The following is an 18,811-nucleotide window of genomic DNA, read 5'->3' on the forward strand; positions in this document are numbered from 1 at the left end:
GACAGAACTGTTTTAGGAAACAGCTACTGTATGTATATTTGGTACACAGTGCAGTATTTAGCCAGTTAACAACCTTTTACTAATTATAAATTAAAAAAGACATTGTTCATTAAAAAATGGGAGAAAAATATGCTTTTGAATAAATGCATGCATGTACATATATCTATAAATACAGTTTAAACATGTTTTTTATGTATTAAAACACACAAAAATATATTAAGGTACAGTACCAAAGAAGCCAAAATGACAGAGGCCAAGGATAGTTAAACTTCTGCAAATGAAGGGGCAGATTTATTAAGGGTCGAACAGTAAATCTGAATTTGAAATGTCAAATTTTAATCCCCCAGATTGAATGTAAATTTGAATGTGAGATTTATCACACCTCGACCATGGAAACAGTTCCAATTCGAATAGTGACCGTTGAACCATTTGAATATCCTGACATTCAAGTTTTTTTCAGAGGGAAAACTCGATTCGAATTAGATTAAAAATTTTTAAGGTTGGGACTATTTGATCGAATATTAAACGTTGGAATTTTTTCTTAAATAACCTCCCATTCGAGTTGTGAGTATATTCAAATTTATTAAAAACAAATTTGATCTTTGATAAATCTACCCATTCGTTTCAGAACTGTCCACATAAAGTGAGGTATTTATTACCTAAATAAAAACATCTGTGAGTCTTTCTCTCTCTTTTTACATTATTCTGATGAACATTGTACAACATATACCACCGACAGCTAAAGGGCTAGAGGTCACCTACAATCACCCACTCTTTCCATCTGCAAATGCTGCAGTCATCCCTACTTGCTTCATTGTACAGTCAACTGTGTATCAGTTGTATATACAATCACACAGATATTATATTTTTTATTCCCAACAAGGTCTCTAATGATACATGTTGCAGGATTATGAATGTTATAATGCATAGAAATAAGATTCCACTCCTATGAATGGCAGTATTAAATCAGTACCACACATTACTATTTGTGACAACTATAACAAATTATAGAACCCTAATTTTCCAACCCACAACAGAAAAAAACAGTTAAGGGGAAAAACACATCCTTTAGGTACTGACAGATGGGGGGATTTGTCACTCTTGTGTAAATCTGCACTAATGCAGGTGGCACGTCTCCCACCAAAATGCTTTCCCACCAGCAATAAAGTAAGTTGACGATAGGAAAACATACTCAGCATTTCATGTTCTGAAAAATCACCAAGAGAAATGAAGCAACACATGTTTTCCCACCACGGATTTACTTTATTGGCGGTGGGTAAGCTGTGACTTTCTGCGTTAGAGCAGATTTAAATGCAGGCAACAAATTTCCCTGTCTGACAGTATCCTTAGGCAAATTTTGGGCTTTTGGCCCAAAATTGCATCTTTTGTGAAGTTTGCCTTTTGCCACCCCCTATTCTATTGATTTGTAAATGGATGAAGGTAGATCGAAACTTATTAAACAAATAGAATTTTTTAAATTCAGGTGAATAGGATCAACCCACCAACTCGAATCAAATTCGATCGATTGGCAGGTTTGAGATGGCAAATAGTCAATAGTTGAATTAACCTAAAATAAACTCGATACTTGAATTTAAAAATTTGAATTTTCAATTTGACCCTTGATAAATCTGCCTCTTGATATATACCACATGTAGGGGGTTATTTATCAAAATCAGATTTTTTTTTTCTGATTATTTAAGAAAAAAAAGTCAGACCAAACTAGAATCCACAATTTGACCTTATTTATCATTGATAAAACTCGATAAAATTGGTTCGGAAAAATACTCAAATAATTTGGGGGTTTAAAGTAAAAACCTCAAGTTTTTGGGTTTTGTTCCCGAAAAGCTCGCATTTTTCTGGAAATCACTCGAAACCTCAGATTTTTTTGGATATTTGCGTGAAACTCTGTGCAGGCCAAAATATCTTCAAATTTGAAATGGGATCTTTGCTGTTGACTTCTACAGGACCCTGACAGCTTGGAGATGGAGTATTTTCTGATTTGGACGTTTAGCAGCCTCGGAGTACAGTAAATTACAAAAAAATGTATATATTTTTTTCCACTAAAAATTTGGATTTTATAGTTTTGGCATTCAGACTTAAATAACCCCCACAGTGTATGCCTTTTTGGTTGTTTTGACAAAAACACACAAACTATCTAATATATTAATATATGTTGTACAGAATTCTGAGCCCAACACTATTGGGCACATTTATTAAAATTCAATGTTTTGAGTTTTTTTTTAACAAAGAAAAACTTGAAAAACAACTGGAATGCAGTGCAATCAAAATCTATCTCACAAACTCTTTGTTGAGTTCTACATGTTCCGCTTTTCTTGACTTCTACATGAACTCAACAGCTTTTAGATGCAGATTTTTTTATTTTAATTCCAAGATTTGGGGGCTTAATAGATCTGTGATTTTCGCTCCTCAAAAAAATGAATTGCCTTACAAAAAGTGATATTATCATCCCATTTTTCAAAACAGTTCAAAATTATTTTTATCACCTTTATATTCATATAATTCTTGGCACTGCTCTGTTACAAAATATATACATTTTTATAAAATTAAAATCTTTAAAACTTCTGTTGAGTTTTCTTTGCCTTGCTAAGTTTTATTATCTCTGGCACTTTTCCAATAAATGCTAAATGGTCATCACATTGTGTTTTATATATGCCAATGGTAGTCCAAAATGAGTTAATATCTCTAATTTTGCTGCATTGTACTGTGCAGAAATTCATATTTTTTTTAAAGAAATCTGTTTGATATTGTGATGTTAGGCTCTTTGCATTTATTTTATTTTATTTAGCAAAATGTGTGTACAAATATATAAATAAAAACTTTCCTAGGCATAAAAAGCATAATCTTTCCAAGTACCGTACCATAACAGCCAATAATTTCCAAACTGGAAGACAAAAATCACAATATTTCCATTTTTCAAACCAATTGAATTCTAAAATGGATTCTGATGCCCATTAAAATTTGCTGTAGATTATACCTTCAAAAAGAATAATACTGGAAGCGTTTGTTTTTCAAGATTTCGTCAATATTAAGGAAGACAAAATAAGCATTCATTGCACAATTACTTAAGAGCCATATATATATATATATATATCATTTCAGTACGTTTAGATTAAATAGATCAATTTGTTTTGATGAAATGGGTCTCTTAAACAGTCTTTCTTTGGCACATTCTCGGCAGCATTTCTTGATTATAGGCTTCAAGAAAATAACAAATACCAGGAATGTCACTGGGAAAGTTTGGTGGGAGATCTTGTCTTGATCGTGCAGTAAATGTAAATCCTTTATAATCCTTCAGTAACCTGTTTAAATGGAAACAGTGAAATTAAGTCTATTTGGTAAAATATGTATTTGTAATAAAATGATAAATTACTTATGGTACAGACTATACTGTTTACAATTTAAAGCATTTTTGATGACAAGCCTCGAGGATTATACAGTAACATCGGTTACTCCAGGCCTGGAGAAGAACGTACTCCTGAGTCAGAACCAGAGAAGAGAAATAACTTTAAAAAACCTACAATGTAAGTTGGAAAGTGGCTTACATTTTCTGTTATCATGCAAAAAAAAAAAAAAATTTGAATATCATTTCTACGTATATGTTATTTGGTGCTAATTCAGCTTTCAAACATCAAATGGGAAATCTAGCAGGTTCCCTGCTGTATTCCAAGCCAGTTGATCTGAGTAGGCATTCCTGAAAAGTCAATGCAATTGATTTGCTATAAATCTATAATTACCATTGTCCAGTTGTGAAGGAATTGGATATTTCACACCCACAAAAGAACAAGTGGCCTGAGATATTGAATCATATACAAGGCAATAGGCAATGTCTTTTTAAAAAGTTTTTCCAGTGGATCCAGTATTCATTTTAATAGTATATATTACCACAGTGGCTTTATAAATTTCAAGGTTCGAACCCTCCAATATTTTGGCAAAGCCATCCTTAGCTTATATCAAGGTTACAGATATACGAAACCATTGTATCAACCATAGCTCAAAAAAATATCTTAGACCAGGGGTCCCCAACCTTTTTCACCCCGTGAGCCACACTCAGATGAAAAACTTGTCTGTGTGCAACACAATACGTGAACAGTACCGCAAACATAATTTTTATTAATAATAAGCATATACTCTAAATTCAAATGATATATAACATCAATCAATGTGAGATCTGGCACTGTATGTTTTCTGCCATTTTTTGAATATCAGGGGTGTAGTTTGTGACAGTCAGCCTCATGCATTCGCAGGAGCAAAAAGGTAGAGGAGATTGTGGCACATGAAAAATGGGAACAGATGAAAAGGGGAAAAAAGAAATGTAGGATGTTGAACTTCTTGGAAATAGATTCCACAGGTGGAGTGATCAGGGCCAGAACTAGGGGTAGGCAGAGTAGGAGCCTGCCTAGGCTGCAATCAAGGGGGGCTGCACTTTTAAGAGACATTTTTTCTTTGTTTTTTTTAAACCTCAGTTTGCTTGGCCTTTAATAGTTTTTCAGTTTTATAAACCCCCTGTTCCAACCCCTTCTTGCCCGTGATTCATACTGCGGGCAGAAACCTCCCTCTTGGCAGCTGCTGGCACAGATATATATATTTGTGGGCAATATCTTGACTGCTGCTTGCACAGATGATTGTGGCAATATGATGAATTTTTGGCTGCTGCTGGCACAGGTACATATTTGGGGACAATATCATGGATTGTTGGCTCCTGCTGGCACAGGTTCAAATTAGGGGTAATATGATTTTTTTGGCTGCCACTGGCATAGGTACAGATTGGGGGTAACAATATGATGGATATTTTGGCTTATGCTGGCACAGGTACAGATTGGGGGCAATCTGAGGAATTGACTGTCGTTGGCACAGGTACAAATGGGGGCAATATGATAAGTGCTGGCAGAGGTACATGGGGCAATATGAATGGTAAGGTGGGAAATGGTAATGCAGGACCGGGTGGGGGGGGCACTGATTGCAGCCCTTGCCAAAATACCATGGCCCAGCCCTGGCAGTGATAGAAGTGGATGAGAAGGTGGCACAAAGAAGACTGGGCAGCACTGAAATAGTAATCATGTGGAGTTGGGAATAATAATGGTACAACAAGGTAATAGGTGAGGGAGAAGGAGTTACAGAGAATGTGGAATTATCAGAATTGGCACAGTAATGGCAGGGACTAGGGAGAAGGGCTCAATGTGGGCTGGCATATGATCATGGCAGCAGAAAAATATTGTGCTGGGGGGCTGGGAAGGGACGGACAGAAACTACTGCGCTCTTATTAGTGCTCAATGCTGGATATGCATATCATTTCTGCCAGCAAAAAAATTATTGTTAGGCTACAGAGCGCTCCCTCCTTTCCAGCCCCATACCAGTACTGTTTCACCCAGTAGATCCGACTCACTAGCCCTGTGTAATAGGAAACATTTTAATAGATTGTGGGCCAGCGAGATCCCTTCTCCCTGACTCACCATAAGAAGCTTATATCACAAGTTTCAGTTCATGCACAATCCTTTCTATATAGCCAACCTTCTGAAGTACGTGTAAAAGTGCCAGTGTGATACTTTCCAACCAGCCCTCATAGTCTCTCATAAATTGCCTGCGTCTTTCCCCGATCAGTTGTGTGAGCCTCCTGTCAAATCGATCAGTGAGTTATAACAGCATTATCTTTTCTCTCCATTCTCTTCCTGCGCTTCCTACTCGCTGTTCGCTCACAGGAGGACTAATCGCCAACACGCTGTTATAACTCACTGATCGATTTGACAGGAGGCTCACACAACTGATCGGGGGAAGATGCAGGCAATTTATGAGAGACTATGAGGGCTGGTTGGAAAGTATTGCACTGAAACTGTTACACGTACTTCAGAAGGTTGGCTATATAGAAAGGATTGTGCTTGAACTGAAACTGTGATATAAGCTTCTTATGGTGAGAATGGATTTCGCTGGCCCACAATCTATTAAAATGCTTCCTAATACACAGGCTAGTGAGTAGGGATCTACTGGATGAAACAGTACTGGTATGAGGCTGGAAAGAAGGGAGCGCTTGTATTGCTTGCACAGTGCCAGAATCCACTTTGCTAAATGGACACCTGCTGATAAACTTACGCGAGCAACACCAAGAGGAGCTGCGAGCAACATGTTGCTCGCGAGCTACGGGTTGGGGATCACTGTCTTAGACAGTAAATGCAACATGTGGTTACCACAAAACCTACTTCTAATTGCACTTTAAGCCTGGCTAATTGTATTACTGTAACTATAAGGACAAATAAGGATTCTCCTTGTGTCTCAATTTAAATGATAGAATAATCACCTAAAACAGGTATTGGACCTCTTATCCAGAATGCTCTGGACATGGGGTTTTCTGGAGAACAGATCTTTCTGTAATTTGGATCTTCATACCTTAAGTCTACTAGGAAATAATTTAAACAATAAATAAACCCAATAGGCTGATTTTGTTTCCAATAAGGATTAATTATATCTTAGTTTGGATCAAGTACAAGCTACTGTTTTACTATTACAGAGAAAAAGGAAATCATTTTTACAAATTTGGATTAATTGGATAAAATGGAGTCTATGGGAGACAGCCATCCTGTAATTCTGAGATTTCTGGATAAAGGGTTTTTGGATAACAGATCCCACACCTACAGTTATTTAGTTACACAAATTAGTTAGTTTAAATTACATTATGTTACATCATGTTCAACAGCAGCTCTTTTGGACTTGAACATATGGTAATTAGTCAGTCATTGTGTTCAAAAACTGACCACACTCACCGATTTTATTGGTGTGTAATGAGCCTTTCTCTCTACAGACATTTTTCTTTATAATCTGCTGTATAAGTTAGGCAAAAATTACTATTTTTAGAATATGCAGAATCTTCTCTAAAAATAATGTGCCGCAGAATTGTATGAACTGAAATAAGCAGTAGGATGGGAAGACCTTCCTTTGAGAATACTGTAAAATGATAGGATCATTGTTTCATTTAAGATTTATAAGCACTAATAAACTGGTGTAAAGTATAGAGGGTCTCATGTTGTAGATCTCATTGCTAGGGGGAAACGGAGGGTTATTCTAGGCAAAGATCCCAATTTATAACACAAACAACACAGTAACATAAAACTAATTACAGATCAATGGGAAGGAAGATCTACCTGTAGGTCGTAGGGCTCACGTTGATCTTTCTTGGCACACTGCAGGATTCAAACTTGTTGGCAAGGGTCACATTGTTTCCAAAAAGGCAATATCGCGGCATTCTCACTCCAACAACACCGGCAAATACTGACCCAGAATGTAAACCAATACGCATCTTCATAAAGAAAAAAGATAGCCTGTTACTAGTTTTTGTGACTTGTTCAGTCATTGCCAATTTTAGTGTGCTAAAAGTAACATAAATCCTCATAAACATGTATTTCCCTAGAATTATGATCTTCAGTATATACTTTCAAATATTTCTCCTGACAGTTAAGCTGACCAAAGCGGTTTATTTCATTGTTTATCTGTAGAAATAAGTCAAATTAACTGGACTTGCTGTGTTTTTTTCTTGCTGTTCATCCGACTGGCTTTCTCAATTCAGAATTGAGAAAGCCAGTCGGATGACTAGTAAAACGTCTTAAAAGAAATAACGCAGCAAGTCCAGTTGATTTGACTTATTTCTACAGATATACCCTGACCTGGATGAATAAGAATCTTCCAATGTTAATCGACATCAGTCCGATATGCCACAGTTTGCGATTGAAATCATACCCATGAACTCCATATTAACCACTGGCATCTCCGGGGGAAGATTTAAATTATTGCTGTTTAGAATAGTGTTGAAAAACAATAACCTTCAAAAATATGTTTAATGAATGTTTTCTAAAAATTAAATTGCTATGAACAATGCTTCATCAATGGGGTATATTCTCCATTATCAGTGTACAGCTTAAAGTTATGAACAGATTGTGGAAATTTGACAGCCAACAGCTGTTGATTTGATTCGAAACGAATAAGCAGCAAGTTCTATGCTGCATAAATTCTAAATCTGGTGCTTAAGACTGAGGTCTAGAGGAACTTTCAAACACAGAATATCAGTAAAATATATCACTTATCATTTGCTCTTGGAAGGATAACAGCCAGTCTGGGCCCCCTTTGCATATGATGCCAGATGGGGCCACTGTTCTTGCACAAAAGCTGGCCCTGTACTTTTAATTATGGTTTGTGGAACAAAATACAAACTTTTATCACAATACATTGTAGGACATTTTTTACTGACCTTTATTTGCTCTCCATGGGGAGACATCACCTCATCTGAAAGTTCCATCATCTTCAAGGCCATCAGAGCTACTTGAAAAGCATGTGTTTCACTTTCTTTATGTAATCCCCCAGCTACACAATAAGCATCGCCAATAGTTTCCACCTAAAATGATAAATATGCTATAAAAAAGGCTATATAAATTTGTAATTAATAATAAATTAGTAACCATTTTAAATGTGTAATAAACATGCATTTTTGGTCATACATGTACAGGTATAGGATTTATTATCAGGAATGTTTCCGACCTGCGGTTCTGGGATCCTTTTGTATTTTGGATCACAGTCCCTTAAGTCTTCTAGAAAACATTTAGGATTCAATAGGATTGTTTTGCCACCAATATGGATTTATGAAGCTTAGTTACCAATGAGTATGAGGTTATTTATCAAAGGTTGAATTTTAGAGTTATGTGAGCTTTTTAGACCTCGAATGTACTCACAACTCGAATGGTTTCTAATTTAAGAAAAAAACTTGACTCAGCGAGTTTGGGGGGGTAACGACCTAGGAAAAAAAAAACCCTGAATCACTCGAGTTTTTGAGGGAAACCCTCTGAAAAACATTATGAACATTGTGAAGGCTATTTACATCTACAAATGGTTCAATGGACTTCTGCCATTGACTTCTACATGACCTCAACAGGTTTTAGATGGTGTATTTTTGAATTTGAGCTATTTCCAGGGTCAGGGTATAATAAATCTCCAAAAAAAAAATTTACCCCATTAAATTGAGCTTTCACTCAAAAATAACCTCAAAAACTTTTTTTTGGAAAACACAGCTCAAACCTTAATAAATCTGCCACTGTATGTTAAAAGAGAAATGCCCACACAGGACCCAGTTATTAGAAACATTTTAAAGGCATTATTTTTTTACATGAAGACTGCAGTTTCCACCTTAACATTTTCAGTTAGGGGCAGATGTATGAAGGGTCGAATATCGAGGGTTAATTAACCCTCGATATTCGACTAGGAACTAAAATCCTTCGACTTCGAATATCGAAGGATTTAGTGCAAATGCTGCGATCGAACGATCGAAGGATTATTCCTTCGATCGAACGATTAAATCCTTCTAATCGAACGATTCGAAGGATTTTAATACAACGATCAAAGGAATATCCTTCGATCAAAAAAACTTAGGCAAGCCTATGGGGACCTTCCCCATAGGCTAACATTGACTTCGGTAGCTTTTAGCTGCCGAAGTAGGGGGTCGAAGTTTTTTTAAAGAGGCAGTACTTCGACTATCGAATGGTCGAATAGTCGAACGATTTTTAGTTCGAATCGTTCGATTCGTAGTCGTAGTCGAAGTAGCCCATTCGATGGTCGAAGTAGCCCAAAAAACACTTCGAAATTCGAAGTTTTTTTACTTCGAATCCTTCACTCGAGCTTCATGAATCGGCCCCTTAGTGTTTTTGACTCCAGCAATATATTTATAAAGGTGTTTGAAATTTTTGTAAAATAAAAGTGGTATTAATAATGGTTTACTTTTACTATTGTTTTTCCAATTAGTAAAGACTAAGAACTTACTATATGTACTATTCAATAACTAATTCGATGTTTGCTTCAAAAAAGTAGCCAGTAAATGCTACCTACTGATTGCTATAGGTAACTGGATCTGGTGTGCACTTTTGATTCCTATTTCAATTCCGCGATGAATAATAAATTAGTATGTTAAAGGGCATGTAAAGGCAAAAAATAAAATCCAATTTTTACTTTCTTTAATGAAAAAGAAACCTATCTCCAATATACTTTAATTAAAAAATGTGTACCATTTTTATAAGAAACCTGACTGTATGCAGTGAAATTCTCCCTTCATTTACTGCTGTGGATAGGAATTGTCAGATGGTCCCTAACTGCTGAGCAGGGAAACAATCATACTTATGAACAGCAGGGGGAGCCCCCGCCTTACTTCCCAGCCATGCAGAACTCAAGCAGCTTTGTTTATGACGATCCCTAAGCAGCCCTGACCACACTGAGCATGTGCACAGTCTTGTCTTAGTCTTGCAAAGATGTTTAAAAATAGTTACAAGATGGTGACCCCCTGTAGCCAACTTTGAAAGCATAAATTATTTGTTTGATTAGGCTTGTGGTGCAGTAAGTTCATGTTTATATTTAGTATACAAAATACAGCATTTCTAGCCTTATTCTATTTTAGACTTTACATGCCCTTTAAGGAGTAACTACAATGGAAATGGTTCTGTAAGACATATTTCCTGTAAGAAAATTCTTTGAAAAATTCTTCTTTTGAAAATGAAGAAGTAAATCAGTCATGCTGCAAGTCATGCTGCAAGGCAGATCCACCCAAGAGATTTCTACCTTCAAATGCTTTTAAAAACAGGGGGACAACAATTTGTCATCAGCAAATGATCATGTGATAATAATCCAAGTTCTCTATAATTTCCCACATACTGGGTAAATAGACGGCAACCAAATACACCAAATCTCCAGGCATCGCTGTATAAAATACTGTTTATTTCTCAAGTTGTGTATTGATTTTCAGTGACCACATACTTCTGTGTAAAAATCAGGCTTTAAATTGGGAAAATACGGCATTCATCCATTGACTTCACCACTCATTACTTTTCAATCTGTGTTTCTTAAAGGACAGCAATGCAGATAGCAATTTATTTATAGATGAGGTATTTGGCTTCCTAAGGGGCATCAGTCTCCCCTTTCTTGGCCTTAGAGCATCACAGCAGTGCTGGTAGCTGCCATGTCACATCTAGAGACCAGGCTTCCTGATGTTTATCAGCGACCATGAAATGCCAAACTTGAAGCCGATCTGGTCCTTATATCATATTCCTGGTTTCCAACAAACACCAAGGAGCCTGGGCACCATATGTAATTAGGCCAGACATGATGGCCACCATGTCTCATGGCTACACACTTCATGGTTGAGGAGGGTTAGGAGAGTTACCTTGTCCATTAAACAGGAAAAAATAATTGCCAGCATTGTTGGGATAACAGGTGTGTGTTGATCCCAAAGGGGTGTTCGTATGTAGTACAGGTAGAACATTTCCCCACATTACATTACATTCCCATGGGGCACAATGGTTCAGAAATTAAGGGTCCATGAAAATGTGAGCAGTGATAAAAGTGATAAAAGCAAAGCACATGACTACAAGATATAAATAATTAACAATAGACTGGGAAAGAAGCGTAAATGGACTAAGCACTCACAAATATGGCACTAGCGAATGCAGGCAGCATTCTATGTGTGGGAGTAGCTGCAGGTTTTATTTGCAATTCTATAACACCAGGGGGCAATGAACACATCGCCTTCAGTTAAGTAAACAAAGTATACATTTTATAATTATAAATATAACTTGTTTTGCATAACAACAAAATAATACAAATAGGAAAAGTGTCAAATGGTATTATATTTAGATCAATCTTTGCTTGACTTCGGGAAATTAGTTGAGAGAGTGAAAATTGGCAGGAATTTTCCCACTAATAGAAATTAAGATACATGAAGATTGTGAAAGATTCATCCTGGCCTGTCTTTCAGTGTTCTACATGGACTGTACCATTAACTGTTACAATAGCGTGAGGTCCACACAGAAACTTCTGCGCAGAAATACAATGAACATTTATAAGAAAACCAGAAGATCTCTTGTTGCAACCAGCCTTCAGTAGGCTTTTTTACTACAGCCAGTTGCCCTCAAATCCCTGCCAGCAGCCCAACATTATACAATGAAATTAACACTGTAGGGTCCTGACTATGCTGCTTATTGAGGCAGACCATGATATAATTGACAGTCATAAATATAGCTTTTAGGGCCTCAGGAAAGATGGGACCATTTAAAGCAGGGGTGCCCAAACTTTTTGCAATGAGGGCCAGATTCTGTGAGGTGAAAATGTGTGGGGGCCGACCATTCAGCCCGACATTCTTTGAACCATTAACATTAAATTACAGGAATCAAGTAGCCGTAGCAGTAATATTTTGGCACATTAGGGAAATTATCTGCCACTTGGTCAAAACTGCTGCCTGTGTGCTGAAGGTGTTAGCAATAGACACGTACTGGAACGTAGTGAAGCCATATTTCTTTAGTGTACTGTACTGGCACGTCAGTACGACTATTGACACCTTCAGCACGTCGCTACGTGGCAGATCATTTCACTAATGTGCCTTAACATTACTGCTATGGGATTCCTGATCACACTGTGTTGGGGGGCCTCATTATTATTAATTTCATGATGGAAGCTGAGGGCCGGTGTAAATTTGAAAACGGGCCGCACTTTGGACATGCCTGATTGAAAGCACTCACTATTGAAATTCACATATGGCTGTCATACTGCTTAAGTAAGCAAGTAAGGAAGAGGATAAAGAGGGAGAATAGAGAAAATGGTAGTGGAGAAAAGGCAAAGGAGAAGGGAGGGTGGCAGAAGGTAAGAGGAAAATGGGGATAAGAATTAAATAAAAAAAATGACATGAGTATTTAGAAAGGAAAAGAAGATGTTGGATGATGGACAATTGGCATGAAGAAGTGAAAACTCAATAAGAAAAAAGATGGATGGCACCATAACACTAGTCTAATATTGGTGGAGGCCTGGTACGTGCCGAAATGTTTTTGTATTCTATATTAACCTCTTATAAATCCCCCTCAGTTTCATAATGGGCTTGTGCATTAAAAGCAGTAGTGGCTACATGCACCCCATGTTCTACGGAACACTGATGATCTTTTTTTGTTCCCCTGCTGTAAAACGTCATTTCATACAGGCATGCAAAATATATTTTACCTTGTAAACATCTAGTTCTCCACATTGACCATCAAATAGGGTGTAAAGTTCACTGAGCATTGTAATAACTTGCATGGGTGAACAGTGAGAGCAGATTGCTGTGAATCCCACAATGTCTGAAAAAAGCATTGTTACATTATAAAATCTCTTGGCCTGGACAGATTGCCCTTGCCACAGCTGCTGGGCCACTTCACCAGGAAAGATTGAAAATAAAAGATCCACATTCTTCTTTTTCTCCTCTTCTAGAGCTTGATGAGCTTGCTCGAGAGTAGCTTTAAGCTTTCCTAACCTCTTTTTCAATCCATCTTGTGCTCTTGCTTGTTCCCCAGTCAATACAACATCCCTCAGGGCATTATGGATTGGAATATCCGATAGATACAGCCCTTGTCCTGTGAAATCCTCTAGTTTGCCCACACATGGTGATCCCAAAAATAAAATGGCACTGGATTCAAATACGTAGATCATTTGACCTTTCAAATTCATTGCCTGTGAATAGACAGAAATGTTAATCAATAGAAATTCTTATACATTTTAGTAATGATACAAACACAAATTAATTGCATTACAAGATGTACTGTAACCCAATTATCAGGTAGTAAAAAAATATATACAGATATTAAGCTCTAAATGATTTAAATATAGAGCAGCTATGGGGCAATGAATGTTTGATATTACCATTGCCCTCCTTCATTGATAAAAATTGTATATTTTTTCCTTGGAGTAGATATTCGGTAGAACTCCTTGGGCTGCATATCACTGTTCTTACTAAAAATAAGTGGTCTACAGTAATGCAATTACACTAGCTGCTATTTCCTCAAAAATATCTGGAATTTCAGCATTTTGGGTGTGTGGCCTTCTGGTTGAAGGTTATTCCAGCGTGATAAATAAATAATTCATCAGAAACCAAGTCACGTTCTGTATCCCAAAATCCAGAACAGACACCAAGGTTCTGGTCATGGCTCACGCTTTTGCCTATAAGAGCCACCTTTCATGTCGGGAGGAGCTATACTCTACTTGGATTTCGCCAGTGAGAGAACCAAAGCGAGAATTCTGGGCAGGCAAGAAAACCGGAACACGTGACAGGAGTAATGGGGTTAGAGCAAAGCGTAGTCGAGGAAACAGGCCGGGGTCAGTAACCAGTCAGACAGAGCAGTACAGGATCAGGATCCGGACAATAGTCAGTAAACAGGCAATGGTCGGTTCAGGCACCACATAGGAATGGTCTAGGACAGGCAAAGGTCTAGGAACAGTAAATGAAACCGGAATTACACCCAGGAACTATCTAACAGTAGGCCCTTAGGTATTTGAATTTCACGCCAAGCATGATGACCTCAGACAATGTGCACCGAATAAAAGGACGCACGCAATGGTCGTCCCCAAGGGAGAGTGGAGGGCTACCCTACTGCCCCACTAGACCACCAGGTATTGTTACACGACATTTGTAAATGTGGGACTAACAAACACAATTACACAAGTCTTGGACCCTGTGAGATGGTGCTAAACCTCACATTAAGCTTCTCACAGTCCATTAAATGGAACAAGCAACCAGTGACTGTACCAATAAATGGAAAGTAGACAGTCTCACATTAAGATGTGTAAAATAGTACAAGTGTTTGGTGCAGGGGTCCCCAACATTTTTTACCTGTGAGCAACATTCAAATGTAGAAACTGTTGAGAAGTCACACAAGCATGAAACATTTCCTTGGTGATGTCAAAGAAGGACTGTGATATAGTGATGTGTGGGTTGAAAAACATTCAAACTGCAGCCTACCCTAACCCATACCATGCTGCACCAAATTCTATACCGGTTCCCATCTCCCACCTTCTCTGATATTATTGGAGGGGACAGGGTAAGTGTGTGGTGGCGAATTTGGCCCAGCACCCGCTTCTGACCTGTGCGTTTTAGGCTGACCTGTGCATCACTACTGTGATAAACAAATTGGTAGTCCTATGTAGAGGGGGAGGATTTAGCCCTCAGACAGAAACCAAGGTTCGGCAGACTTTTACTTTTTACTATACTAATGCTATTATGCAGAGAGACACAGGATCCTCAATACTATGACTGGTAGGTAAACAAGTTAGGGACCGCCATATGGGGTTTACCTTGACGTGGTATGGTGGCTTTTCAACTTTATGATCATAACTTTGTAACTAAAAACCCCTGTCTTTGTTAACACATGCATTTGCATATCTACTGAATTACTTAGACAGGGGCCCAGGGAATGTGCACTGACCCATTTGGATATGCCAGTAGCACTTCCCTTATACTTCTATATATTTTTACTTAGCAATGCGGGTGCTCCCACAACCCCCCTTTGTATTTACTCTGCAGGAAGCTCTGTTAGAAGTAGAAATATAGTAGAACCCCCATTTTACATCCCCTGATTTTAAGTTTTCCCTCATTTTGAGGTCCCACCTATATATAATGCATAATACATTTCCCTGATTGTACATTTTCCTGGAATTTGCATCATTTTTTTCTGGTCCCCTGAAAAACGTAAGATGGGGATTCTACTGTATGTCTCCATACAGTAGAATCTTCATTTTGTATGCCTCCAAGACTTAAAGTGGACCTGTCACCCAGACATGAAAATCTGTATAATAAAAGTCCTTTTTAAATTAAACATGAAATCCAATTTCTTTTTTTTATTAAAGCATTCATAGCTGTTGTAAACTCATTTAAAAATATCAGTTGTCAATCAAATATTGCCTACCCCGCCTCTATGCATAGGCATAGAGGTGGGGCAAGCAATTACTTTCACTTTCCATTCAGCACTTCCTAGATGTCACTGCTCTCCCCACATTCCCCCAGCTCTCTAAAATATTTAATTGTGTAACCAGCGCATGGGGATGGGCATTGGGTCCCTGTCCCCTGGTGCACAAACAAGATTCTGAGGTGATGCAAGGCTTGCCTTAATAACAGTGTCCACAAAATGGCTCCTTCCTGGTTGCTATAATTTTGAATTCCCAGACTGAAGGAAACAATATTCAAATAATTTATAGAGTGTAATTAAAGTTCATTTTGCTTGACTAACATGATAAAATAGGATTTGGAATAATTTTGTTTGGGTGACGGGTCCACTTTAAGTCTTAAAGCCAGGAATTTAAAAATGGGCACTTACTTTGAGGCCACTGTGTTATGCAATATGCATAAGAAGTCATTTGTGTGTGTAGGCAATACTGATACCTTACCAACCCAGCACTTCAAGCATCCACAATCTCCAAGACAACAAATAATTTTGTTTGAATATATTCTTTAGTGGTTATGTTTACAGTGAATTACAATGGATTCCTCTAATAGAGATGCCCCACCATGACAAAATTGCCCCCTGTCTATTATTGGAACTTTCAAGAGCAAATTTTTCAACAAAGATAAAAAAAATAGCTGTGATAAACAAGTTGTGTGCTTTCTCATAGACATTAGTGCCCTATGTGTTGATATGAAATTCTTCAAACACCACAATATGGTGCCAAGTTTGAGAAGAGTGAAACAAGCTCAGCCTTCCATTGTGGATTCCTGTAAACATGTTGCAACTGTAAAATCAAGAAAACAGGGTCTGAAAGTGTCCTTAATAGTAGACTTGCAAGTCTGTTCTGTAAAGGAAAATGCTCATTTTTTCTGTTAGAATAACTTCACGAAGTAAAATCATAAAGGTCACTTATTAGTTTGAAATGTTTATAAGGCGAGACATATCTATCTGTCACAAAGCAACAGATATGCTACTACATCATCTAGTGTAAATAATGCCAAATGTCTCTCTCTCTAAAACGGTTATTAATAGATTGATGTAATTCCATTTACTCAGGAGACTCAAAGATTGAAAACATGTCATATTCCATTAATGTCTTTACAACTAATGAGGTGCAGTCTTAATTTCATTCCTCAAGGAAAGGAAGAATTCATATTGCATTAAATATTTATGCGCAAATAACAGAATGACAGAGAAGGATAAATGCATTCACAGTTAACAGCCAGTATTTTAAATCTGTTTTAGATACATATAACAATGCACATGGCCCAAATATTTTAAGTGTCTGCTGAAAATCAATTTTATTTTTTATGAAAAATGTCTCTTCTACCGTCTCACCTCCTTAAATTGAACTCCTATATAAAGCTGACTTAACACAGGCCAATTTCCACAAAAATGGTCTGCTTCCAGGCCTCTGGGGGGTTTCAGCTCATGCCACCATCAATGTCCACTTAATTTCACCCAATGGGGAAACTGGCAGAAAGGATTTTCAAATGTCTCTTGATTTGCTCAATCATACACATAAGAATGACTGTTTATGGCTAATATGCATGACCGGCTTACATTGGGCGACTGTAGCTTTAGCCACAGTTTCCAAAAAAATGGCTGATGACTGATACATTAGATAGCTTTAGGAAGGGGTTGGGATGGCTTTTAGGCAAGTGAGGGAATACAGGGTTATGGTAAGAAGGAATTTTTTCCCTATCTGAGGCAAATTGGAGAGGCATCATTTTTTTTGCCTTCTGGATCAACTAGCAGTTAGGCAGGTTATATATAGACCTAAAAGGTTATACATGATGGACGTGTGTCAACCTAACTTACTATTTTAATATGTAAAATCATCAGATCACTTTAGGATACATCTTCAATCTATCTTGGGTCGAAACTGCCAAATATGCCTGTGTCTCGCACCAAACCAAAGTGCATTTTTTTGGGTATGACACACTCATATTTGAGTGATCATTTATGATTATTTAAGAATTTCTTAAGGGAATACTGAAGAACTGACCATCTTTATAGGAAATGTCGGGGTCATTTCAATCATTTTAACACAAAACATTCTGACATGGTGACCCCTTTTTAACTTCCTCAAAGAGCAGTGTTTTAGAGACCTTTTGATTTCAAGCCTCCATTTGTGGTCCAATGTTTGTCCAGGCCTCCTTAACCCTATAACAAAGTTACAGATATACAGGTAACCTGCCATGATAAATGCATTTTTCACACATTAAAATTAAATTGTCAACGCCATGGGGTTTATTTATCAAAGTACGAATGACAAAAACTTTCGGGAAAAATTGGGGATCTATAATACCCCAAGGATGGAAAATGTCAGAATTTCAAAAATCCGGCATCTCAGACTTGCGGAGGTTGTATATAAGTCAATGGAGAAGTCCTGAAGATATCCTGATCTGTGCTGGGTTTCGTGCAAAAATCTTGGTTTTTGGGAGTCAAATCCAAAAAAATTGTAAATTTAGTAATAGGAAATTTTTGGAAAATTGTATTGATAAATAAGGGGAAATAACCTGTGTGGATTTGGTCGGAGTAGATTTCAGGATATAATGAGACATTTTTATAAATAACCCCCAACTGCATCAATCATATTGGACTGATCTGTATGATAACATTGTATTATCCTTTCATAGTTGTATCATCCATTCTTAGTTCCATGAATCTCTAAGACAGCAAATAAATGAAAGACAAATACTGTCCTCATTGGGTTCTTTAAGAAAAAAATAGCCTCACATCACACGTATTTGCTGTTTTGAGCATTTATATAAAAGCCCCACAACAAAAGATCACTTATAAAGTGGTTCCTGTAATTATACAAATATATTTCACAATCATACTTTCATATCATAGTTAGTGATGGGCGAATTTGCGCAGTTTCGCTGAAAAATGTGCGAATTTCCAGCGAAAATTTTTGTTTTTGACGCCGGCGTCCATTTTTTTACGCCGACGTCTGTTTTTAATGCTGACGCCCGTTTTTTTTACGCCGGCGAACTTTCGTCAGCGAATTTTCGCGGCCGTTTTGCAAATTT

At 37.4% G+C, this 18,811-nt stretch overlaps 1 protein-coding gene across 1 annotated transcript in view; it reads right to left on the minus strand.

The window, feature by feature from the left end:
* Positions 1-2,778: 2,778 nt before the first annotated feature.
* Positions 2,779-18,811, minus strand: part of LOC108719606 (guanylate cyclase soluble subunit alpha-1-like) — a 35,513-nt gene continuing 19,480 nt past the window's right edge. The window contains exons 5-8 of the mRNA XM_041589389.1: positions 13,024-13,509; positions 8,252-8,395; positions 7,152-7,306; positions 2,779-3,320 (exon numbers count right to left, since the gene is read on the minus strand). Of these exons, the coding sequence (XP_041445323.1) occupies positions 3,167-3,320; positions 7,152-7,306; positions 8,252-8,395; positions 13,024-13,509 (939 nt within the window). The 3' untranslated portion in view covers positions 2,779-3,166. The remainder of the gene's footprint in view (positions 3,321-7,151; positions 7,307-8,251; positions 8,396-13,023; positions 13,510-18,811) is intronic.

The sequence above is a fragment of the Xenopus laevis genome, chromosome 1L (assembly GCF_017654675.1).
Source record: "Xenopus laevis strain J_2021 chromosome 1L, Xenopus_laevis_v10.1, whole genome shotgun sequence".
Taxonomy (NCBI): Eukaryota; Metazoa; Chordata; class Amphibia; order Anura; family Pipidae; genus Xenopus; species Xenopus laevis.